This window comes from Enhydra lutris, unplaced genomic scaffold, assembly GCF_002288905.1.
Source record: "Enhydra lutris kenyoni isolate GAN:26980312 unplaced genomic scaffold, ASM228890v2 scaffoldscaffold63, whole genome shotgun sequence".
Taxonomy (NCBI): domain Eukaryota; kingdom Metazoa; phylum Chordata; class Mammalia; order Carnivora; family Mustelidae; genus Enhydra; species Enhydra lutris.
In genome coordinates, this window is record NW_019154147.1 from 7,917,331 (window position 1) to 7,942,544 (window position 25,214).

Below are 25,214 nucleotides of genomic sequence, written 5' to 3' on the forward strand. Positions count from 1 at the left end.
GAATTTGGTTTTATTCCAAGAATATTTTATGTGAAACGGGCTTTTCTTTTTGCTTCTGTGACAAGATATATTCTGAGACTCTTAGGGGCGCCTGGGTGGCTCAGTGGGTTAAGCTGCTGCCTTCGGCTCGGGTCATGATCTCAGGGTCCTGGGATCGAGTCCCGCGTTGGGCTCTCTGCTCAGCAGGGAGCCTGCTTCCCTCCCTCTCTCTCTGCCTGCCTCTCTGTCTACTTGTGATCTCTCTCTGTCAAAGAAATAAAATCTTTAAAAAAAAAAAAGATATATTCTGAGACTCTTACACATAATTTTTATATAGTCTTTTTGAAATTTAATACTGGGCCAATCCTTCTTAAATTTTTCCTTTAACATATGACAGTTTAGACTTAAAATTTTTTAAGGTGAAAATATTAATAGTTTCAGACTTTGAACCATGAACTGTCGGAAAATACCATTATTTTTGACATGATCAGTAATTCATGTGGTTTATTTTTGTTCTGACGGGGAGTCCTTGGGAGAAGGTTAATTCTGTCTGGCTCACTCTTTCTTTCTTTCTTTCTTTTTTTTTTTTTTTTAATTTATTTGACGGACAGAGATCACAAGTAGGCAGAAAAGGCAGGCAGAGAGAGGAAGGAAAGCAGGCTCCCTGCTGGGCAGAGAGCCCAATGTGGGGCTTGATCCCAGGACCCTGGAATCATGACCTGAGCCGAAAGCAGAGGCTTTAACCCACTGAGCCATCCAGACGGCCCCCTGTCTGGCTCTTTCTTAAATTCTGCATCCTATTTATAAGTACTGAGCTTAGTTTTGTTTAATATTTTTTTTTAAGTAGGCTCCACGCCTACCATGGAGCCCAATTTGGGGCTTGAACTCAAAACCCTGAGATCAGGAGTTAGACATTTAACTGACTGAGCCACCCAGGTGCCCCTAGTTTTAATTTTAATTTGAGTAGAACCAGTATTTCAATGATACTTTTTAACATTTCTATAGCTCCAAAAAAGGCAGATAGACTTTTCTTAGGGCTTGTGTTGAAAGTGTTGATCAATTTGGGAAACATTCCTGTGTTAATACTACGTTCTAGTAAGAAGAATATGGAATGTCCTCTCATTTATTTAAGTGACCTTCAGTCTCTTTTAGTGATATTTTGTCATTTTTAATGTATGAGCCTTGCACATCTTTTGTTAAATTCATTCCTAAGTGTTTTATTCTTTTTGTTATTTTAAATGGATTTTTTTCTTAATTTCTTTCTTTTTTTTTTTAACATTTTTTTTTAAGATTTTTTTTTTTTTTTTTTAATTTGACAGACAGATCTCAAGTAGGCAGAGAGGCAGGCAGAGAGAGACAGGAGGAGGCAGGCTCCCCACTGAGCAGAGAGCCCGATGCGGGACTCGATCCCAGGACCCTGAGATCGTGACCTGAGCCGAAGGCAGAGGCTTTAACCACTGAGCCACCCAGGCGCCCTCTTAATTTTTTTTTTTTTTTTTTTAAGATTTTATTTATTTATTTGTCAGAGAGCGTGAGCACAGGCAGACAGAGTGGCAGGCAGAGGCAGAGGGAGAAGCAGGCTCCCTGCTCAGCAGGGAGCCCAATGTGGGACTCGATCCCAGGACGCTGGGATCATGACCCTTGCCGAAGGCAGCCGCTTAACCAACTGAGCCACCCAGGCGTCCCTCTTAATTTCTTATTTGAAATGTTCGATGGTATAGAAACAGTTGACTTAATGTATATTGATCTCGTGTCTTGAACCTTGCTGAACTAGTTTTTTTCATTGTAAAAGGGTTTTTATTTGTATGTTCATGTGCACGAGTGTGGACTCCTTAGGGTTTTCTGTATGCAAGATAATATAATCTGTAAGTAGAGATTATGTCATTTCCAAATAGAAATTTACTTTTTCCTTTTGAGTCTGGATACCTTCTATTTCTTTTTCTTCTCTACTTTTTCTTGCTAAAACTTACAGTACAGTGTTGAATAGAAGTGAGGAGAGAGGACATCTTTGTGAGATTTGTAATCCCAGGGGGAACGCATATGGCCATTCACCATTAAGTATGATGTTAGATTCGGTCTTTATCGCATTGATGAAGCTTGCTTCTATTTCTGGTTTGTTGGGTTTTGTCACATAATTTTTTGAGTCTGTTAAGATAATTGTGTGGGTTTTGTTTTTTTTTCTGCTAATATGATGTGTTATGTTGGTTGATTTTAAGATATTAAATGAATTTTGTATTCCTGGGGTAAATCGCATTTGGCTGTGACATTTATTGTGTTTTCTTTGTTGCAGGATTCAAACTGAATCAGACTGAATTAATTCTGCCTGGTTCTTCCTTAAATTTTACATCTGTCTTGTTTTATTAACACTGACCTCATAGAATGAGTTGAGGATTATTTCCTTCAGTTTTTTGGAAGAGTTAGTGTAAGATTGGTATTAATTCTTCTTGAAATGTTTGTTGGAATTCAGGGAAGCCACTTGAACCTGGGCTTTTATTGTGGGAAGTTTAATTATTATAGACTTATTCATATTTTTTCTATGTCATCTTGAGTCAGTTTTGGTAGTTTGTGTCCTTCTAGGAATCTGCCCATATTACCTAGGTTTTCTAATTTGTTGGCATAGAGTTGTTCCTAGTATTCTCTTATAATCCTTTTTATTTCTGTAAGGTCAGTAGTAGTGTCTCCTTTTTCATTCCTGAGTTTAGCAGTTCGAGTCTTCTCTCTTCGTCTAGCTATAGATTTGTAATCTTTTCAAAGAACCAACTTCTGTATTTGTTGATTTTCTCTCTCTCTTTTTTTATTCTCTATCTTGTTTATCTCCATTTTAATATTCATTATTTTTTTCTGATTTAAAAAAAATTAGTTCCTTTTCTAGTTCCTTAAGGTATAAATTTATTTTGTATTACATTTTAATTTTAATCCCAGTATAGTTATATACAGTGTTGTATTAGTTTCAGGTGTACAATATAGTAATTCAACAGTTCTGTACATTACTCAGTGTTTATCCTGATAAGTATACTCTTAATCCCCATCACTGATTTCCTTCATCTCCCCACCCAGCTCAACCCTGGTAACCATCAGTTTGTTCTCTATAGTTAAATATCTGTTTCTTGGTTTGTCTCTCTCTCTCTTTTTTTCCTTTAATTATTTGTTTTGTTTCTTAAATTCCACATATGAATGAAATCATATAATATTTGTCCTTCTCTGACTTATTTTGCTTAGGATTATACTCTCTAGATCCATCTATGTTGTTGTAAGTGGTAAGGTATCATTTTTGGTGGATGAATAATATTCCATTATGTATACACACATGTATATCACATCTTCTTTATCCATTCATCTATCGATGGTATAATTTGCCTATCGTAAATAATGCTGCAGTAATCATAGGGGTTCATATATCTTTCCAAATTAGTATTTTCATATTTTTAGATAAATAACCAGAAATACAATTCCTGGATCATAGGGTAGTTCTATTTTTAACTTTTTGAGGAAGCTCGATACTGTTTTCCACAGTGGTTGCACCAGGATGCATTCCCACCAACAGTGCATGAGTGTTCCTTTTCTTCACAACTTCGCCAACAGTTCTTTTTGGATTTTTGATTTTAGCTGTTCTAACAGGTGTGAGGTGGTATCTCATTTTAGTTTTGATTTGCGTTTCCCTAATGAGTGATGTTGAGCATCTTTTTATGTGTCTTTTGGCCAAATGTCTTCTTTAGAGAAATGTCTGTTAAAGTCTTCTTGTCCATTTTTTTTTATTTTAAAAGATTTTATTTATTTATTTATTTAAAATATTTTATTTATTTATTTATTTATTTATCACAGGTAGGCAGAGAGGCATAAGAGTGAGAAGTGGGGAAGCAGGCTCTCAGAGAGCCTGATGTGGGGCTCGATCCCAGGATCCTGGGATCATGACCCGAGCCGAAGGCAGAGGCTTTAACCTACTGAGCCACCCAGGTGCCCCTCTTGTCCATTTTTTGACTGGATTATTTGTGTTTTTGTTGAGTTGTATCAGTTCTCTATATATTTTGAATACTAGTGCTTTACCAGATATGTCATTTGCAAATATCTTCTCCCATTCAATACATTGTTTTTGGATTGTTTGTTCTTTCCTTCTCTGTGCAGAAGCTTTTTGTTTTGATGTAGTCCCAGTAGTTTATTTTTGCTTTTCTTTCCCTTGCCTCAGGAGACATATCTTAAAATTTGGTATGGCTGTTGTCAGAGAAATGACCACCTGTGTGGTCTTCTAGGATTTTTATGGTTTCAGGTCTTTTAGGCCTTTAATACATTTTGAGTTTATTTTTTCTGTATGGTGTAGGAAAGTCATCCAGTTTCATTCATATGCAGGTAGCTGTCCAGTTTTCCCAACCCCCTTTGCTGAGGACACTGTCTTTTTTCCATTGTATATTCTTTCTTCTTTTGTCGAAGATTAGTTGACCATGTAATTATGGTTTTATATCTAGGTTTTGTATTCTGTTCCGTTGATCCATGTGTCTGTATTTGTGCCAGTCCTATACTGCTTTGGTTACTACAGCTTTGTAACATAACTTGAAGTCTGGAATTGTGATACCTTGTTTCACTTTTCTTTTTCAAGATTTCTTTGGCTATTTGGGGTTTTTTGTGGTTCCATACAAATTTTAGAATTGTTTGTTCTAGTTCTGTTAAAAATGCTCTTGGTATTTTGATAGGGGTTGCGTTTAATCTGTACATTGCTTTGGGTAATATAGACATTTTAACAATGTTTGTTCTTACAATCCATGAACATGGAATATCTTTCTATTTCTTTGTTTTGTCTTCAGTTTCTTTCATCAGCATTTTAGAGTACAGGTCTGCATAGTACCTAGTTCCATAAGGTAAGAGTTTAGAGTGTTGATTTGATATCTTTCTTTTTTTAATGTAGGCATTCACAGCTATACATTTCCAACTATGCACTTCTTTCACTGTCTCCCACAAGTTTTGATAGAAAGTAATTCATTTTCATTTTTCTCAAAGTATTTTCTAAATTCCCTTGTGATTTTTTCTTTGACTCATTAGCTTTTTAAGAGTTATTTAATTCTGGGGCGCCTGGGTGGCTCAGTGGGTTGAGCCTCTGCCTTCGGCTCAGGTCATGATCTCAGGGTCCTGGGATTGAGCCCCGCATCGGGCTCTGCTCAGTGGGGAGCCTGCTTCCCCCTCTCTCTCTGCCTGCCTCTCTGCCTACTTGTGATCTCTCTCTCTCTGTCAAATAAGTAAATGGAATCTTTAAAGAAAAAAAAAGTTATTTAATTTACGTGATTTTGAATTTTCTAGTTTTCTTCTTGTTGATTTGTAGTTTCATTTCATTGTAATCAGAAGTGATACTTTGTACGATTTCAGTCTTTAAAAAAAATTTTTTTTTAAAAGATTTTATTTATTTATTTGACAGAGATCACAGGCAGGCAGAGAAGCAGGCAGAGAGAGGAAGGGAAGCAGGCTCCCTGCTGAGCAGAGAGCCTGATGTGGGGCTCCATCCCAGGACCCTGGGATCATGACCTGAGCCGAAGGCAGAGGCTTTAACCCGCTGAGCCACCCAGGCGCCCCTCAGTCTTTTAAAATTTTGAGAGTTGCTTTGTGTCCTAACATATGGTCAGTCTTGTAGAATATTCTACGTACACTTGAGAAGAATATATGTTCTGCTATAATTGGATGCCTCCGTGTTCTACAGATGTCTGTTCAAGTCGTCTGTTTCCTTGTTGATCTTCTGCCTTGTACTGTTACTGAAAATGGGACATTGAAGTCTATTGTTGGATTATGTCTTTGTTTCTTCAATTCTATGAATTTTGTTTCTTGTTTTTTGAGATTCCTTTAAGGGAATAAATGTTTAAATTTTTATGTCTTACTAATAAATTAACCAGTTTATCATTACAAAATACCTTTCTTTGCTTCTAATAACAATTTTTTAAAAGATTTTATTTATTTATTTGACAGAGAGAGAGAGATTGCAAGTAGGCAGAGAGGCAGGCAGGGTGGGGGGAAGTAGACTCCCTGCTGAGCAGAGAGCAGGATATGGGACTCTATCCCAGGACCCTGAGACCATGACCTGAGCCAAAGACAGAGGCTTAACCCATTGAGCCACCCAGGTGCCCCACAGATAAATAAATCTTTGAAAAATAAAAAATAACAGAAAATAAGAAATGAAAAATTTACAAATGAAAATATGTTTATATTTTTGTCTGTAGAGTTATGTTTACTGGTGTTTATTATTTCTTTATGTGGACTTGTGTTACTGTCTGGTGTCATTTTACTTGAAATGAATTTAGTGCAGGCCAGTTGTGTTAGCAGTGAATTCTCTCATTTTTTATATATCATTTTTGAAGGATAATTTTGCTGGCTGTAGAGTTCTTTGTTGACTTTTTTTCTTCCAGCATTCTGAATGTTGTAACACAGCCTTCTACTTTCACTGATTTCTGGTTAGAAATCAACTGACATCTTTACTGAAGATCCCTTGCACATAAGGAGTCTCTTCTGTTTTGCTTCTTTCAAGATTCTCTCCTTATCTTTTCATTAGTTTGAATATGACATATGTAGGCATGGGTCTCTGATTTTTTTTTTTTAAGACATCTAATTATTTATTTGACAGAGAGAGAGAGAGAGATCACAAGTAGGCAGAGAGGCAGGCAGTGAGAGAGGAGGAAGCAGGCTCCCCGCCGAGCAGAGAGCCTGATGCGGGGCTCCATCCCAGGACCCTGAGACCATGACCTGAGCCGAAGGCAGAGGCTTTAACCCACTGAGCCACCCAGGTGCCCCTGGGTCTCTGATTTTATCCTACTTAGTGTTCATTGAGCTTCTTGTATGTGCCTGCTTCCCCCTCTCTCCCTGCCTGCCTCCCTTTCTACTTCTGATCTCTGTCAAATAAATAAATAAAATCTTAAAAAAAAAAAAAAAAGATTCTCTGCCTTTTCATCAGTTTGACTATAATATGTAGGCTTGGGTCTCTGATTTTATCCTACTTAGTGTTCTTTGAACTTCTTGTATGTGCAGATTAATGTTCACCAAATTTGGGGAATTTTTTTTTTTTTTTTTACCACGAGAGAGTATGAGAGGGGGCAGAGGGAGAGGGAGAAGCAGGCTCCCCACTGAGCAGGAAGCCCAACGCAGGGCTCTGTCCCAGGACCCTGGGATCACAATCTGAGCAGAAGGCAGATGCTCAACCGACTGAGCCATCCGGGTGCCCCAACCATTATTTATTTGAATATTTTTTCTGCCTCTTTTCCCCCTCTCCTTCAGGGACTCCCATCATGCATACATTGGTATGCTCATTGTTCCACAAGTCTCTGAAGTTCTGTTCACTTTTTTCATTCTTTTTTGCTCTGTTTTCAGTCTAAATAATGTCATTTTATCTTTGTTCAAGTTACCAATTCTCTCTCTCTCTCTCTTTTCTTTGCCTGCTTATTTTAGTCTGTTTGGGCTTCACAGACAAAAGACTGGGTGGCTTATAGGCTGGATGTCTGATATCAGTGCGGCAGCATGTTCAGATGAAGGCTGTCTTCTGGGTCACAGACTTCTCACTGTCTTCTCACGTGGCAGAAGGAGCTAGGGATCTGTCTGGAGCTACTTTACTAAGGCATCACTTCCATTCATGAGGATTCCACCTTCATGACTTAAGTATCTCCCAAAGGCCAGACTTCCTAATGTCATCCACTGGGCATTATGATTTTGACACATGAAAGTGGGGACGGAGAAGGAGACGCAAACATTCACACTCTACTGCTGCTCAATTTGCTCCTTCCTTTCAGGGAAACTCTCTAGTGAAATTTTTATTTCAGTTACTATATTTTTTCAACTACAGAATTTCTATTTCATGAGGTACCATTTTCATAATTTTTTTAAAAGATTTTATTTATTTATTTGACAGACAGAGATCACAGGTAGGCAGAGAGGCAGGCAGAGAGAGAGGAGGAAGCAGGCTCCCCGCTGAGCAGAGGGCCCGACGCAGGGTTCGATCCCAGGACTCTGGGATAATGACCTGAGCCGAAGGCAGAGGCTTTAACCCACTGAGCCACCCAGGCGCCCCTGGAATCATGAATTTAAATGTGGTTTTGAAACCCATTGTATTTATTATCCTCACTGATGTTCCAACTATCCCATTATTATTAAGTAGTGGGAGCTTCTTCAAGTTTCTCCTGAATCTTAGATATGCTCTTAGTAGTCTTTGATAGCTGCCTTGCCTTTGGTATCACAGAATGTTCCAGGCCTTTGTTCCTTTTAGTGATAAGTAATACTTAGGCCACATTCTAGCTTGCATCATGTTACCTTATTAGTTATTGTTTTTATTTTTAGGCCTTTTCCATGAATGAAACTAGGAGATATATTTTATTTTCTTCCTTAAAACTAAAATAAGCCATGAGTTTATACTGATACTTCCAATTCAAATTTGGATCTATGGAGTTACTGCATCATCTCACCAATATCACATTCTGTCTTCTTTCTGTCATGCCAAATTTGGTTCTCAGTGGTGTCAATATACCACTTTGCTTTAGCAAACACTATGCACACAGCAGTTACAAAATAGCATTTTCTTCACTACCACCAACAGTATGATTATTTATTGAAAACATAGTTATTGCTTTTTGCTGTTCTTTTTCTTCTTGAGGTGTATTTCACAAAGGATATACAGAAAATTGTTGTTTTAAAGTCACTTAAAATATTTCATCTTTGATGAAATATTGTCTGTGCTTCAAACTGGTTTCATTTTCCTTTTAATTTTGTGGGATGACTAAAATTTTAATTTTTTTCATAATATGTTTACATGATCTACAAACAAGAAATATTCAAAAGAGTCTAGCTTCTAATCCCAGTCCTCTGCACTCTCTCTATTCCCTTCTTCTAACAGGTAACCACTAAAAAAATTTTATGGCTCATTCTTTCATTTTTTAATACAAGCACATATGTAATTCATATCCTGACCAAAGAAGTTCTCCAGAGTGCCCATGATTTCTTATTTTTTCTTGCTCAAAACAGAGCTTACAATATTCTGTAACTACAATCTGAATGATAAACTGTATTTTTAAGTCATATTCTGTAGATTTGGAACTAAGGAAGAGCAGATAGTATAGATAAGTCAGGATTTTGACGGAGAAAGGATGATTTGGGTAGAAACTACTAGCTGTTATCCGATGTTAGGACTTTCTAGGGAAGGAGGAAACCCTGCTGTTGACTACAGATAATACATTAAGACCAATATTTCAAAATTAGAGCAAGCCAGATTTTAAGTAGTCTGAAAGGAAAATCTGCTTCAAGTCAAACTCAGGAAATCGAATGGGCTTCCTCTTGTGTTTTTAAGTTCTTATCGCTGGAAAGATTCCCTCAGCCTCTGAGGGTTGAACTGGTTGACTTCAGTGGTCATTTGGTGATTCTGATTTCTGGAGTATTCCTCCAGTTTTACATGTATCATTCTGCCCAACAGGTCTCACTGTATAGTGCCTGGGTGATCACAGTGTATTTATTTTAGGATCCCGTGACGTTTAAAGATGTGGCTATAGACTTCACGTTAGAAGAGTGGAGGTTGATGGACCCTTCACAGAGGAAACTACACAAGGATGTGATGCTAGAGAATTATAGGAATCTTGTCTCCCTGGGTAAGAATAACTTCCGGTTCCCGTACCTACCCACTTGATCAGGTGTGCTGAAGATACAGAGCCTCTAAAGTACTGAACTGACCTGGGGTTAGAGTTTAGGCATTAAAATCTTATATTAGGGGGATATTGTTGGGATCATGCTATCCCTTGCTCTTAATTAAGTGGCCCACCCATTGTAGGGTAAGAAATACATATTTCATTGGCATCTTGGAGATTGTTGACAGCTCCCCAGATTTAAGACTGAAGTTTTTTCTGATTATTTTTATAAATGGGAGTTATCAGTACCTCCAGAAAGAAAGGAACAGATGTGTTCATTTTCTTTCTAAACTCAGATTATTCCCGTGATCTATAATCCCAGAAAACCTAGGATCATAGTGTTGGGCTCCTTTGTAATCATCTGTAACACCACCGTGCAATAGAATGTTCTGTGTCTGTGCTGTCCAGTATGACAGGCACTAGCCACTAGGGGCTGCTGAGAACTTGAAATCTGGCTAGTCCAATGGAATAACTGAATTTTAAATTTTATATAGTTTTAACTAATTTAAATTTAAATAGCCACCTGTGGCTTTGACAACTGCATTGGGCAGTGCATCTCTGGAACTTTGCATAATAACCACTCTGCACTGAAGATTAAGAGCTGAGACTAAATTTGGCAGTAGTTCTTACTCATAGACACAGTCAAGTCGTATTCATTTTTCTCTGAACAGGGCTCGCAGTTTCCAAACCAGACATGATATCTCATTTGGAGGCTGGAAAAGGACCATGGGTGGTAGTGAGAGAAATTGCAAGAACCCCCTACCCAGGTGAGTGCATAAGAACCAGGAGGACTGGATTTCTTTCAAGTTCATAGGTTATGGATGGAGCAGAACCTCTGAAATAATTTGGGCAGTATCCTTGCTCAAAACGATCTCTGAAGAAGGGAGTCTCTCCCTCCCTTGCTCGCTCTCTCCTTTTCCCTGTCCTGTTGCTGCTCCTCTCTACTTTTGATTCCCATCCTACTTTACTTTCTGGAGGACATGATCTTCGTAATTAGTCCTTCGTTCAGACATGCAGGAAGCACCCCTTTCGGTTCTGTCTCTTAAGTTAACTCTAACTTTACATTTTTCTCATTTGTTTAACCATTTTCTGACATCTCTTCATTAATTTTCCTGAAAACGCTTTCCTAAGGGTCCCCACTGGTTCCGCTTAAGCCAGACCTACTTACTCATTATTTCACTTTCTTCCCCTGTAAGCCTGCTGCAATTCTGGGGCACGCTCCTCTTCTCCTCCAGGTTCTTTGCTAATTGAGAATACAAACAAGGAACCAGTGGAATGTCAAAATACAGTATTTATTTATGTATTTAATGAATATTTATTGGATATCTGTATTCTGCCTAGTGGGTTAGGTACTAGTTCTAGAGCAGTGAGTAAGATGGACCAGGTCCCTGCCATCATGAATATTAAATTTTGAGAAATTAACAAGTATAGAAATAAAAAGAAGCTAAATAATGGTTATAACAATCTTCAGTTATGAGATAAATTGGGGGATATAAAAGAGTGACTGGGATGGGGACGAGGGTGCCTCCTCCAAATGGTCAAGGAAGGCTTCTGAGGGGCGACATCTGCCTTGAAGATTCAGAAGCAACCAGCCAAGGGAAGAGGAAAACAGAAGCATTCCAGGCAAAGGACTGGACAGAGAAAAGAATGAGGGGCACCTGGATGGCTCAGTTGTTGGGCCTCTGCCTTCGGCTCAGGTCATGATCCCAGGGTCCTGGGATCAAGCCCCATATCAGGCTCCCTGCTCAGCAAGAAGCCTGCTTCTGCCTCTCCCACTCCTTCTGCCTGTGTTCCCCCTCTTGCTGTGTCTCTCTGTCAAATAAAATCTTAAAAAAAAAAAGTAAAAGAATGAAATGTGTTCTCAAAATGAAAAGGAGGCTGCTATGACTGAAGCCTAAGTAAGCGGGAGACTGAGTAGACAACCGCCTGCCTACTCAGAGCTTTGTAGGTGATGGTAACCATTTGGATTTTATTCAAAGTGAGTGTGAAGGCATTGATGACTTTAATCAAGGATTTTTAGGAAATAACTCTGTGTGTGGAAATTGAGCTTGAGGACATTAAACCAGGTAATGAGGTTGTTATGATAGTCTAGGCAGTGATGATAACTTGGGTTAAGTTGATAGTAGGGATGGAATCCAAGAAATGGATTCTAGTTCACTTGAGAATTTTATTGTGATGCCATTGGTAACTCAGTAGGTGTTATGCATATTCTTTTCATGTATCAATATTATAGATTTTTTATTCAAGTATCATTAACATAGTTTTATGTGAGTTTCAGGTATACAATGTAATGATTCAATAATTCTATTCATCACTTGGTGCTCATTAAGATAAATGTGCTCTTAATCCCCTTCACCTATTTCACCCATCCCCCATCTGCCTCCCCTCTGGTGACCACCAGTTTGTTCTCTGTATTCGAGAGTCTAGGTTTCTCTTTAATCTCTTTTTTTCATCGTTCATTGTTTTGTTTCCTGTATTAAACTCTGATTGACTTATTTCACTTAGCATAATACCCTCTAGGTCCATCTATGTTGTTGCAAATGGCAAGATTTCATTCTTTATCATGGCCAAGTAATATTCCATTGTATGTACACACCACATCTCCTTTATCCATTTGTCTGTCAGTTGGCACTTGGGTGGCTTCCATAGCTTGACTATTGTAAAAAATGCTACAGTAAACATAGGGGTACATATATCTTTTCAAATTAGTGTTTTTGTTTTATTTGGGTACGTACGCAGTAGTGGAATGACTGGATCATATGATAATTGTTTTAAAGTTTTTGAGGAACCTACCTACTGTTTCCCACAGTGGCTGCTCAATTTACATTCCCACCAGTGGTGAATGCGGTTTTTTTTTTTTTTTTTTTTGAGGGTTCCTTTTTCTTCACATCCTCACCAACATTTTTTTATTTGTTGTGTTTTTTATTTCAGCCTTTCTGGCTGTGTGTAGTGTGAGGTGTGAGGTGATATCTCATTGTGGTTTTAGTTTGCATTTTCCTGATGTGTAGTGATGTTGAGCATCTTACCATGTTTCCATCAGCCGTTCTGTATTTCTTCAGAAAAATGTCTTTTCCTCCCTTCTCCCCTTTTTCAATTGAATCATTTGTTTTTTGGGTATTGAGTTAAGTTCTTTATTTTGGATATTAAGCCCTTATCAGATATATCATTTACAATTATCTTCTCCCATTCAGTAGGTTGTCTTCTTGTTTTGTTGGTGATTTCCTTCACTATGCATAACGTTTTTTAGTTTTGTGTGATCCCAATAGTTTAATTTTACCTCTGATTTCCTTGCCTGAGGAGATATATCTAGAAAAATGTTTCTTTGCCCAGTGTCAAAGAAATCACTGCCAATGTTCTCTTCTAGGAATTTTATGGTTTGAGCTCTTCACACTAGGTGTTTAAACCATTTTGAGTTTATTTTTCTGCATGGTGTAAGAAAGTGGTCCAGTATCACTCTTTTGCATGTAGCTGTCCAGTTTTCCCAGCACTGTTTGTTTAAGACACCTTCTTTTCCCCATTGTATATTCTTGCGTCCTTTGTTATTAATTGACCATATAAATATGGGTTTATTTCTGGACTCTCTGTTCTATCCTGTTCCATTGATCTATGTCTCTTTTTGTGCCAGTATTATACTGTTTTGATCACTGCCACATTATAATGTATCATGAAATCTGAGACTGAAACCCCCAGCTTTGTTCTTTTCTCTTTTTTTTTTTTTTTTTTTTTTGAAAGAGGTTGGTGATCATAACCTGAGCCAAAATCAAGAGGTGGATGCTTAACAGAATGAGCCATCCAGGAGCCCTTATTCTTTTTTTTTTTTTTCTTAAGATTGCTTTGGCTATGTGGGGTCTTCTCTGGTTCCATACACATTTTGGGATTATTTGTTCTAATTCTATGCAATATGTTGTTGGTATTTTGATAGGAATTACATTGAATATGTATATTCCTTTGGGTAGTATGGACATTTTAACAGGACTGGTTCTTGTAGTCCATAAGCATGGAATACCTTTCCATTTGTTTGTGTCATCTTCAGTCCTTTTCATTAACACTGAGTGTTGGAAATATTATATATATTTTTAAGCATCTGCCTTCGGCTTAGGTCATGATTCCAGGATCCTGGGATCCAGTCCCACATTGGGCTCCTTGTGCAGCAGGAAGCCTGCTTCTCCTTCTGCTGCTTCTCCCTCTGCTGGTGCACTCTCTCCCTCTCTCTCTGACAATTAAATAAAATCTTTAAGAAAATAAAAATAATTTTAAAAAGGAAAATATTATGTACTTTTAAAAGAATGAATGAAAAGTAGACATTAGAGATAGTTTAGATGACTCTTTAGAGAAGATACCCCCCACCACCATGAAGAGGGAAAGAGAAATGGGGCAGTAGCTACAGGAAAGTACGGAATGAAGAACAAAACTCTTTTGTCTTATATTTGGATGGGACTTTTTATGGCATATTTGAGTGCTGATAAGAATAATGCCGTAGTGGAAAGGGAGAAATTGATGCTACAAGACCAGGATGGGACTCAGTGAAGAACGAAAACTAAAGTGTGTGAGAAGGTTAAAGGGCATAAACTCAAGAAAGGAAAAGGAGGGATTTACCATTGATAGCCAGAGAGGCCACCTCTTTGGCTGGAGCACTTGGAAGGATGGAGAAGGCAGGTGCAGATGATAGGTCAACCCTTGATAGGAAGATCAAGGCATTCTATTATAATAGATTCTGAATTGAAAGTAAAATATGAAGCAAGACCATCAGCTTATGGTCAGGAGAATAGGAAGCGCTGTGAGAGAGGGAAAGATAGCTATTTTAAGATACTTTGATTTCATTAGGGAAGCCATGTTGGCCTGATGCTTTTATTATGGAAGGTGTTTATAGCTTCTATTCCTTCTGTAGTTACAGGAATATTGATATGTCTTGTTTCTTTTTGTTTCAGTTTAGTAAGTTATGTTTATCTGGCAATGGATCCATTTTATCTAAAATTTAAATTTATTGGCATACTATCCTCTCTTAAATGTTGGTATGGATCTGAAGTGATATCTCCCTTTTCATTCCTGACATTGATTTTTTGTTTGTTTTCTTTCTTTTATCTTAATCAGTCTTGCCTAGGGTTTATCAATCTTATTTGGCTTTTAAAGAATCTTTTTTGTATGTTTGACCTCTGTTATTATTACTTTCTTCTCTTTATTCTTTTTAACCTTTTTAGCATTTAATTGACTGATCTTTTCTTTAAATCTTTTTTTTTTTTTTTTTTTTTAACAGAGAGAGAGATCACAAGTAGGCAGAGAGGCAGGCATAGAGAGAGGAGAAAGCAGGCTCCCCGCTGAGCAGAGAGCCCGATGCGGGCCTCGATCCCAGGACCCTGAGATCATGACCTGAGCCGAAGGCAGAGGCTTAACCCACTGAGCCACCCAGGCGCCCTGACTGATCTTTTCTAAGTTCTGAGTTGGATACTTATATCATTGATTTTCAGCCATTCTTTTTTTGTAACTTATTTAAGGTTATATAGATTGCATCACACCCCGTAAAAGACCAAAAAAAAAAAAAAAATCAACAACAAGCAAAAACCCCTACATCACACCTTTTTTTAAAGTAGCAACTTCATAATTACTGAATTCAAAGCATTTGATAATTTCCATTGTGATGTCTTAGTCCTTCAAGTTATTTAGAAGTATTTTTCTTAATGTTGTACCATCTGGGGATTTTCTAGTAATCTTGCTACCTTAATTTTTCCTGTGGCCAGAGATGCTGTGTATGAATTGAGTCTTTACAAGTTTATTAACATTTTCTTTTTTTTTTTTTAAGATTTTATTTATTTGACAGAGGGAGAGATCACAAGTAGGCAGAGGCAGGCAGAGAGAGAGGAGGAAGCAGGCTCCCTGCTGAGCGGAGAGCCCGATGCGGGGCTCGATCCCAAAAACCTGGGATCATGACCTGAGCCGAAGGCAGAGGCTTTAACCCACTGAGCCACCCAGGCGCCCCTATTAACATTTTCTTCACCACATGGACAATTTTGAGAACGGTTTGTGTGCACTTGGAAAATGTGTAGTCTATAGGTATTGAGTGCAGTTTTAGATACAAGTTTTTGTTTTAAATTTTATTCATTTGTTTATTTGAGGGAGCACGCAAATGGGGAGAAGCAGAGGGCGGAGGGAGGAATAGGTGGGAAGAATCTCAAGCAGACTCTGCGCCAAGTGTGGCTCCTAATCAGTCTCACGACCCTGACATTAGGACCTGAGCTGACACCGAGAGTCAGAGGCTTGGCTGCCTGAGCCACGCAGGCACCCCAGCGATATCAAATTGTTTATGTTGCTAAAATCTATGTACTTACGGATTGTCAGCTTTTTCTGTCGGGTACTGAGAGAGATTTTTAATGTTTCCTCGTAAGACTGTAGATTTCTCTGTTTCTTATTTTAGTTACTTTAATTTTGGGTTTGTGTATTTTATGGCTGTGTTATTAGGCAAATACAAAGTTACAACTGTTCTTTCAGTTAAATTGGACCTTTTATTCTTCTGAAGTGTCTTCTCTATCTCCATAATGGTTTTTGCCTTAAAGTCTATTTTGCCTCATACTCACATCACCATTGCATCTTTCTTTCGGTTATTGTGTATATGGTGCCTCACTTTAATTCTTTCACTGTTATCTTTTCTATATCCTTGTATTTTGTTTCTCTTATAAGTAGCATATTAGATTTTTGTTTTAACCAGATTTTGTTTGTAAGGCAGATGGTACAAAATTACCTCTAAATAACCTGAGGGAGTGTCCGTATCTTTTGGAGTATTTAGTTTATATTTACATAATACAGTTATATAGTGTTTAAATCTGTCATCCGACTGGGAAAGTGTCTTTCCTGTTCTATAGTCTCTTTTTCCCCATTTATGCCTTCAGGTTTACTAACTTTTATTTTTCTATTTCCTCCCTAATCACTTGGTAATTATAAATTTCTAGAATTATTTGTGTGGTGGTTAACTTCGAGATTAAAGCATGCATCAATGATTCATCTTAGATTTTCTCTCTTAGATTAGACTTTCTCTCTCACCAAACAACACAGGGATCTTAGAATAACTTACTTAACCTAATTTCTATGTTGTTCAAATTATGTATTTTAATCCTATTTATATGTCAAATCTCATAAGACTATGTTCTATGCAGTCAGTATTCATTTAGATTTACCTATATTTTTGCCTATACTTTCTCTTTTTATTTTTCCTCATTTCTAAACTTCTACCTGGGATTATTTTTCTTCTGCTTAAAGAATACCCTCTAATATTTAATTTTATTCACACCTGTCAGTATCATATTCCCTCCATTTTTCTTTTTATCTTCATTTAATCTTCATTTTTGGATAATATTTTTGGTAAGTTTAGACTTTTAGGTTTGTATTAAATTCTTTCAGCATTGTGAAGGTATCATTCCATTTTTTTCTGTCTTATACCTGTCGACAAGTCAACCATCTGTTTAATTCAGGACTCGGCAAACCTTTTCTGTAAAAGGTAAGACAGTAGATATTTTAGGCATTTGGGGAACATGATAGCTCTGTTGCAACTACACCATTTAGCAGTTGAAAGCACAAAAGCATCCAAAGACAAAGTGTTAACCAAAGAATGTGGTTATATTCCACTAAAATCTTATTTATGGACACTGAAATTTGAAATTCATATAATTTTAATTTGTCATAATATATTTCCTTTGTATTTCTCCTACATGGGATTCATTTGGCTTCTAAGATCTATGGCTTGATATTTTTAAAATGTTTTGGTGTTAATGTCTTTGAATTTGATTTCATCTCATTCTGTCTCACTTACCTTTCTAGTCTTCTGGGACATCTGTGATCAACCTTTTCACTCTATCCTATATGTCTCTATAATTTTTTAAAATAATTTTTTCAAGTTTTTCATCATTCTGTACTTCAATATGCATATTGTCTACTGACCTATTTTCCATTTTGTTAACACGCTCATGTGTCATATCTGTTGTGCTTTTAGTCTTTGAGTTCTTATTGTCCATTTCTAGAATTGCCAGTTGATTCTTATTTTATTTATTTATTTATTTATTTTAAGATTTTATTTATTTATTTGACAGAGAGAGATCACAAGTAGGCAGAGAGGCAGGCAGAGAGAGAGAGAGGAGGAAGCAGGCTCCCCGCTGAGCAGAGAGCCCGATGCGGGGCTCGGTCCCAGGACCCTGAGATCATGACCTGAGCCGAAGGCAGAGGCTTTAACCCACTGAGCCACCCAGGCGCCCCTATTTTATTTTATTTTTTTAAAGAATGTATTTATTTGACAGAGAGAGATCATAAGTAGGCAGAGAGGCAGGCAGAGAGAGAGGGAAGCAGGCTCCCCACTGAGCAGAGAGCCCAATGCGGGGCTCGATTCCAGAAGCCTGAGATCATGACCTGAGGCGAAGGCAGAGGCTTAAACCACTGAGCCACCCAGCTGCCCCTTGATTCTTATTTTAAACTTTCCAATTATTTGGTGAAATTATGGGTCTTGTCTTATTTTCTTAAATGTATAATCATGATTATTTTAAGTTTATGTCTGAAACCTCAATTGTCTGGATACCTTTCTGTTTGTATTTGTTTTTTTCTCTTAGCTTTTTTCTTTTCTCTCTCTCTCTCTCTTTTTTTTTAGATATTTATTTGAGAGAGAAAGAGAATGGGGGTGGGGAGGGAGAGAGAGAAACTTAAGCAGACTCTTTGGCTCAGCAAAGAGCCCAGTGCAGGGCTTGATCTCACGACCCTCCAAGCCGAAACCAGGAGTTGGACACTCACCAGCTGCACCACCCAAGTGCCCCTCTCTTGACTTTTTTGTAATGAGACTTTTATCTTCTTATATGTTTATTATTTTTCATTGTCAAGCATTGATATGAGAACCTGTAAAAATAGTTTGAGGTTCTGGATTGTGTAACCTTTTTCCATGGAGAATTGTTTGCTTTGGTGGGCTGCTAGGGTAAAGGCTGTAACCATCCCCAGTTACCTTAATTGAATTAGACATTTAAGTGAACTGGGTTCTAGGGTTCTCCTCTTTGGTGTCTTTGAATTCAAATCTTTGTCCTTTTTTTTTTTTTTTAAGGTTTTATTTTTAAGTAATCTCTGCACCCAACATGGGGCTCAAACTTACAACCCTGAGATCAAGAGTTGCATGGTCTACCAACTGAGCCAGCCAGGCGCCCCTCAAATCTTGGTCTTTTAAAAAAAGGTTACACTGTGGGATGGTCGTCTTAAAACTTGCTTGTATATACAATTTAAAATTTTACTCTTTTTGAAAAGGATTTATTTACATGAGAGAGACCGAACATGCATGCGTGCACACGTTGGGGGAGGGGCAGAGGGAGAGAATCCTCAGGCAGACCCTCTGCTGAGTGTGGAGCCCGGTGCAAGACTCAATCTCACAACCCATGAGATCATGACCTGAGCCAAAACCAAGAGTTGGACACTCACCAACTGAGCCATCCACGTGCCCCAATATTTTACCTTTTTTTAAAGATTTATTTGAGAGTGAACACAAGCAGAAGTGGGAGAGGGAGAGAGAATCTGAAGGAAACTCCACACAGCACAGAGCCCAACCCGGGGCTCGATTTCACAACTCTGAGATCATAACCTGAGCTGAAATTAAGAGCTGGACACTTGGGGCACCTGGGTGGCTCAGTGGATTAAGCTGCTGCCTTCGGCTCAGGTCATGATCTCAGGGTCCTGGGATCGAGTCCTGCATTGGGCTCTCTGCTCAGCAGGGAGCCTGCTTCCCTCTCTCTCTCTCTCCCTGCCTCTCCATCTACTTGTGATCTCTCTCTGTCAAATAAATAAATAAAATCTTAAAAAAAAAAAAAAAAAGAGCTGGACACTTAACTAACTGTGCCACCCAGGCTCCCCAATAGTTTACTTTTAGAACAGTTTTATACTTTTTGATTTTTTAAGTAGGCTCCACATGGAATGCAGCGTGGGGCTTGAATTCACAACCCTGAGAAATCCCAAGCTGAGATCAAGAGTCAGATGCTCAACTGACTGAGCCACTCAGGCGCTCTGTACTTTTATACTTCTTTTAAATTTCTAATTAATTTTCAGGCAATTATTTCTAAATGTTTAAAAACAAATTAGATCAAAACTTTTTGTGGATAGTGGAATGCTTCATGGCTTTAAAATTCAGTGTGTAAGTTGTTTTTATCCAGTTTTTTGGACAGACTTTTCTTTTTGTTTTTTTAAAGATTATTTATTTATTTATTTGACAGACTGAGATCACAAGTAGGCAGAGAGGCAGGCAGAGAGAGAGGAGGAAGCAGGCTCCCTGCTGAGCAGAGAGCCCGATGCGGGGCTCCATCCCGGGACTCTGGGATCATGACTTGAGCCTAAGGCAGAGGCTTTAGCCCACTGAGCCACCCAGGCGCCCCTGGACAGACTTTTAGGCATGATCTTAAGACATAAGAAGTTTGCAAAACTATCCTTGATAATTATTATCACTGTTTGAAATATTAATAACTATAAACATTAATTTTGACTAATTTACTGTTCAGCCTACTTTCTGAAAAAGCAAAGTGTTGTTTTCCATTAACGTTTTATTAAAAACTACATAAAAAGATTTGAATAAGCTACTCTGACACGGAAACTTGAGAAAGCCCTCATTTAAAAAGCTAGCAAACAAGTGAGAACAAATAGAAAGTATAGTTGGGAGCAATGTCTGGTTTGTAGAGTAAATGGGAATCAAAAAAGTAATCACAACTTATGAAGAATGGTCTGGGAAAAAAAAGTTTATTATAAAGGGAATGAAAAGAGAAGTATTTGAGATACTTAGATTCTAGGAGGGTTACCATGAATGAATTTTTTTTGTAGGGGAAAAGTGAATTTGCTGCTTTGGTTCTTGGCTCAGCTAGCCTCCTTCAAACATGTCTTTCTTCTTAAAAACAAGGCCAATTTGCTAGCAGTTAAAACTTTACATTAATTATCAGCTAAGGTTTCCTTTTTATTTTCTTGTTTACTGAGATCTTCCTACTTCAGAAATAGGAGTCATTTGATTTATCTTTTTCTTCCCCCAGAGTTGGAGACCAAACCTGCAACCAAGAATGCTGTATCAACAGAGGATGTTTCTGAAGATGTATCACAAGAGACTGTAATAGATAAACTCATGGAGAATGGTCTGTGGAACTCCAGAATGGGAGGATTATTTAAATGGAATGAAAGGAAATTAAAATTGCCAAACAGTCAGGAAAATCATTTGAATCAAAAAATAGTTACTCACAAGAAAATTCCCTCTGGTCAAAGAAGATTTAGATTTGGATCTCTTCTTTTTCCTGAAGCAGGCATTATCACAGAAGAACCCCACAGCAAATGCCAAACACATGAGAATTTCACTGAGAATTTAGATTTGGTTACAGATACCCATCTGGGGAAGAAACTCTTCAAGGATACAGAAGGCGGCAAAGCCATAAGGCCTACTTCAGAACTTACCTTAGGGGAAAGATACAATAATAAAGAAAAACCCTATAAATGTAGTACATGTGAAAAGTCCTTTCGTTATAGGTCACTACTCATTCAACATCAGAGAACTCACACTAAAGAAAAACCTTATGAATGTAATGAATGTGGGAAAATGTTTAGCCAGCCTTCATATCTCAGTCAACATAAAAAAATTCACACAGGAGAAAAACCCTATAAATGCAATGAATGTGGAAAGGCCTTCATTGCTTCTTCATCACTTATGGTACATCAGAGAATTCATACTAAGGAGAAACCTTATCAGTGCAATGTCTGTGGAAAGTCTTTTAGCCAGTGTGCTCGCCTTAATCAACACCAGAGAATTCAAACTGGAGAGAAACCCTATAAATGTAGTGAATGTGGGAAAGCTTTCAGTGATAAATCAAAACTTGCAAGACATCTAGAAACTCACAATAGAGAGAAACCCTACAAATGTAATGATTGTGGGAAAGCCTTTAGGAATAAGTCATATCTTAGTGTACATCAGAAGACCCATACTGAAGAGAAACCATATAAATGCAATGAGTGTGGGAAATCGTTCAAGAATACCACAATTTTTAATGTCCATCAGAGAATTCATACTGGAGAGAAACCCTTTAGATGTAATGAATGTGGGAAAGCCTACAGAAGTAATTCAAGCCTTATTGTACATATAAGAACTCATACTGGGGAAAAACCCTATGAATGTAATCAATGTGGGAAAGCATTCAATCGTATAGCAAATTTCACAGAACATCTAAGAATTCATACAGGAGAAAAACCCTATAAATGTAATGAATGTGGGAAAGCATTCATTAATTATTCATGCCTTACTGTACACCACAGAATGCATACAGGAGAGAAACCTTATAAATGTAATGAATGTGGAAAGGCCTTCATGCGTTCTTCATCCCTAATTATACATCAGCGAATTCATACTGAAGAGAAACCTTACCTATGTAATGAGTGTGGGGAATCTTTCAGAATAAAATCACACCTAACTGTACATCAGAGGATTCATACTGGGGAGAAACCATATAAATGCACTGACTGTGAGAGGGCATTTACCAAAATGGTAAATCTCAAAGAGCATCAGAAAATTCATACTGGAGTGAAACCTTATAAATGCTGTGATTGTGAAAAATCGTTCAGGACTAAGTCATACCTTATTGTACATCAAAGGACCCATACTGGAGAAAAACCGTATAAGTGTAATGAATGTGAGAAAGCTTTCACTAATACGTCACAACTTACTGTACATCAAAGAAGGCATACTGGAGAAAAACCCTATAAATGTAATGAGTGTGGGAAGGTTTTCACAAGTAACTCAGGCTTTAATACCCATCAAAGAACACATACTGGAGAGAAACCATTTAAGTGTAATGACTGTGGGAAAGCATTTAGCCAGATGGTACATGTCACAGAACATCAGAAAATCCATAGTGGAGAGAAACCCTATAAATGTGATGTCTGTGGAAAAGCCTTTAGGAGAGGTTCATACCTTACAGTGCATTGGCGAACACATACTGGAGAAAAACCCTATACATGTAAGGAATGTGGAAAAGGTTGTATCACTCTATCACAACTAACTCTCCATCAGAGAATTCATACTGGGGAAAGGCCCTATAAATGTGAAGAATGTGGAAAAGCCTTCAGAACCAACTCAGACTTTACTGTACATCTGAGGATGCATACTGGAGAAAAACCCTATAAATGTAATGAATGTGGGAAAGCCTTTAGGAGTAGCTCCAGCCTTACTGTACATCAAAGAATCCATCAAAGAGAAACTCAGCTAATATAAAGATTAATAAAGCATTCATCCGGATGCCAACACTACAAGAAAAATCAAACTGTGTCTCTTATCGACAATTCACCAGAGAAAATACACACTTAAGAGATACTTTAGAGGGGGTGTCTGGGTGGCTCAGTTGGCTAAGCATCTACCTTCACTCAGGTCATGATTCCGGGGTCCGGGGATCGAGCCCCACATCGGGCTCCATGCTCAGTGGGGAGTCTGCTTCTCCCTCTGCCCCTCCCCCTGCTCTTGCTCTCTTTCTTGTGCTCTCTCTCAAATAAAGTCTTTTAAAAAGAGAGAGATACTTTAGAAACATAAGAATGTGTTAAAGCATACTGTCATATTAAATATTAGAAGGTCTAAGGAAATTCACAAGAGAAAAATAATGGACAAATGAAAGTATTCATCCAGATTTCATACTAAACAAATCGTCATCAGTGAATTGCCTATATATTTTTCGCCTATTTTTGTATTGGTTTGTCTTTCTTACAAATCTGGAGGTGCTCTTTATATGTTTGAAATATTAATCTTTTTTCATGTGTGTTGCAAATTTTTTTTAATCTAGTGATTGTCTTTATGCTTTTTTATATAGTAAAAGAACATTTTAATTTTTCACAGTAGGATATTTATATATTCTCCTTTTTAGATAGTTAATTTACTCTTTTAAAAAGTTAAAAAGGTCTCCTTTGTCCCTAATTTGTTTCTAAGATTTTGATTATTTTTTTACATTAAAGTCTTTAATCCATCTGGACTAGATGGCTAGTCACAGAAGAGTAAATGGCGATTAATCTCTGAAAATGTTAATGAATCTAAGAAATACTCAGGGAAATGTGAATTAAAACAACCAATGTAAAACAAAAAAAACCCCAACCAATGAGCTGTCACTTTGACTTTGTGAAGTTGGCAAAAATTAGGAGATCTTTTGCTAGTGGGTTTTGGGAAACCATCTACTTTTACAAAAAGGTTATATATCAACTTATATTTCCACCAGCAATTCAGCAATATATAAGTTTTTAAATAAATTTTTAAAATAAAAATACTTTGACCTAGCAGTCTCATGTTGGGAATCTGCCCTCACAGAAGTAACATCATCAATGCATAAAAATACAATTAAGGAATTTTGTTGAGCTATTGTTTGTAGAGGCAAAGTAGAAAACCAAGTGGAGACAAAGTGAATGACCATTAATGGAATGGTTGAATAAATGGTGATATAACCATTCTGTGGAACAGCATGAGAGTGATTTTTAAAATTCATTATATCTACACTAGTTGATCTCAAGGTATTTCCACAATTTTAATAACTAATTGCTTTATTACAGAGCTTTATGTGTACAGGGCATTTTTAGAGAGTGAAATAGAACAGAAAAGAAGAAAAAACACTAGAAAGATGAAGACAAAACTTGGGAACCTGAGGTTAAAGATGACAGACACATGGGACACCTGGGTGGCTCAGTCAGTTAAGTGTCTGACTCGTGGTTTGGGCTCCGATCATGGTCTCAGGGTCATGAGATCAAGCTCTGTTTGGGAGCCTGCTTAACATTCTCTCTCTTCCTGGGGTCACCTGGGTGGCTCAGAGGGTTAAGCCTCTGCCTTAGGCTCAGGTCATGGCCCCTGGGATTAACCCCCACATCGGGCTCTCTGCTCGGCAGGGAGCCTGCTTCCCCTTCTCTCTCTGCCTACTTGTGATCTCTCTCTGTGTGTCAAATAAATAAATAAAATTTAAAAAAAATTACAGCTTCCCTCTAGGATTGGATCAGATGTGTGAGACCAGTTGTCACTGCTCTTGTTGTTGTAATGATTTCCCTAGATTACACCCAAATGTTTGGGGTAACTGAGCATTTCTGGTGCCCACATCTGGAGACCAGGCACAGTTAGAGAAAGGTATTGGATATCATTACCTGGCTCAGTGGCAAAAGCAGTCTCACACAAAGTTTGGGGTTGGGGACAGGAATCGGGCTGGGAAGGAGATCAGTTCTAACAGGTTGTTCTCTTTTGCCTGAAATAGTATCTGGAGAAAAGGTGAAGGTGGGTTAGCATCTAAACTCTTGGGGAGGGGCGCCTGGGTGGCTCAGTAGGTTAAGCCTCTGCCTTTGGCTCAGGTCATGATTCCAGGGTGCTGGGATCGAGCCCCACTTCGGGCTCTCTGCTCTGCGGGGAGCCTGCTTCCCCCCCTCTCTCTGCCTGCCTCGCTGCCTACTTGTGATCTCTCTCTGTCAAATAAATAAATAAAATATTTTAAAAATAAATAAAATAAACTCTTGGGGAGGGTGGCCAGGAGGAAAGAGTTCCCACACGCATAGGGTTTGGGTCTCTACGCAGGAGACACACTACTAATGCTCCAGAACCACTACAAACTCAAAGTAGCTTGTGTGTTT

At 38.0% G+C, this 25,214-nt stretch overlaps 1 protein-coding gene across 1 annotated transcript in view; it reads left to right on the forward strand.

Moving 5' to 3' along the window:
* LOC111158760 (zinc finger protein 624) overlaps positions 1-22,984 on the forward strand; it is a 28,638-nt gene extending 5,654 nt beyond the window's left edge. The window contains exons 3-5 of the mRNA XM_022521013.1: positions 9,446-9,572; positions 10,280-10,375; positions 20,627-22,984. Of these exons, the coding sequence (XP_022376721.1) occupies positions 9,446-9,572; positions 10,280-10,375; positions 20,627-22,845 (2,442 nt within the window). The 3' untranslated portion in view covers positions 22,846-22,984. The remainder of the gene's footprint in view (positions 1-9,445; positions 9,573-10,279; positions 10,376-20,626) is intronic.
* Positions 22,985-25,214: the final 2,230 nt, after the last annotated feature.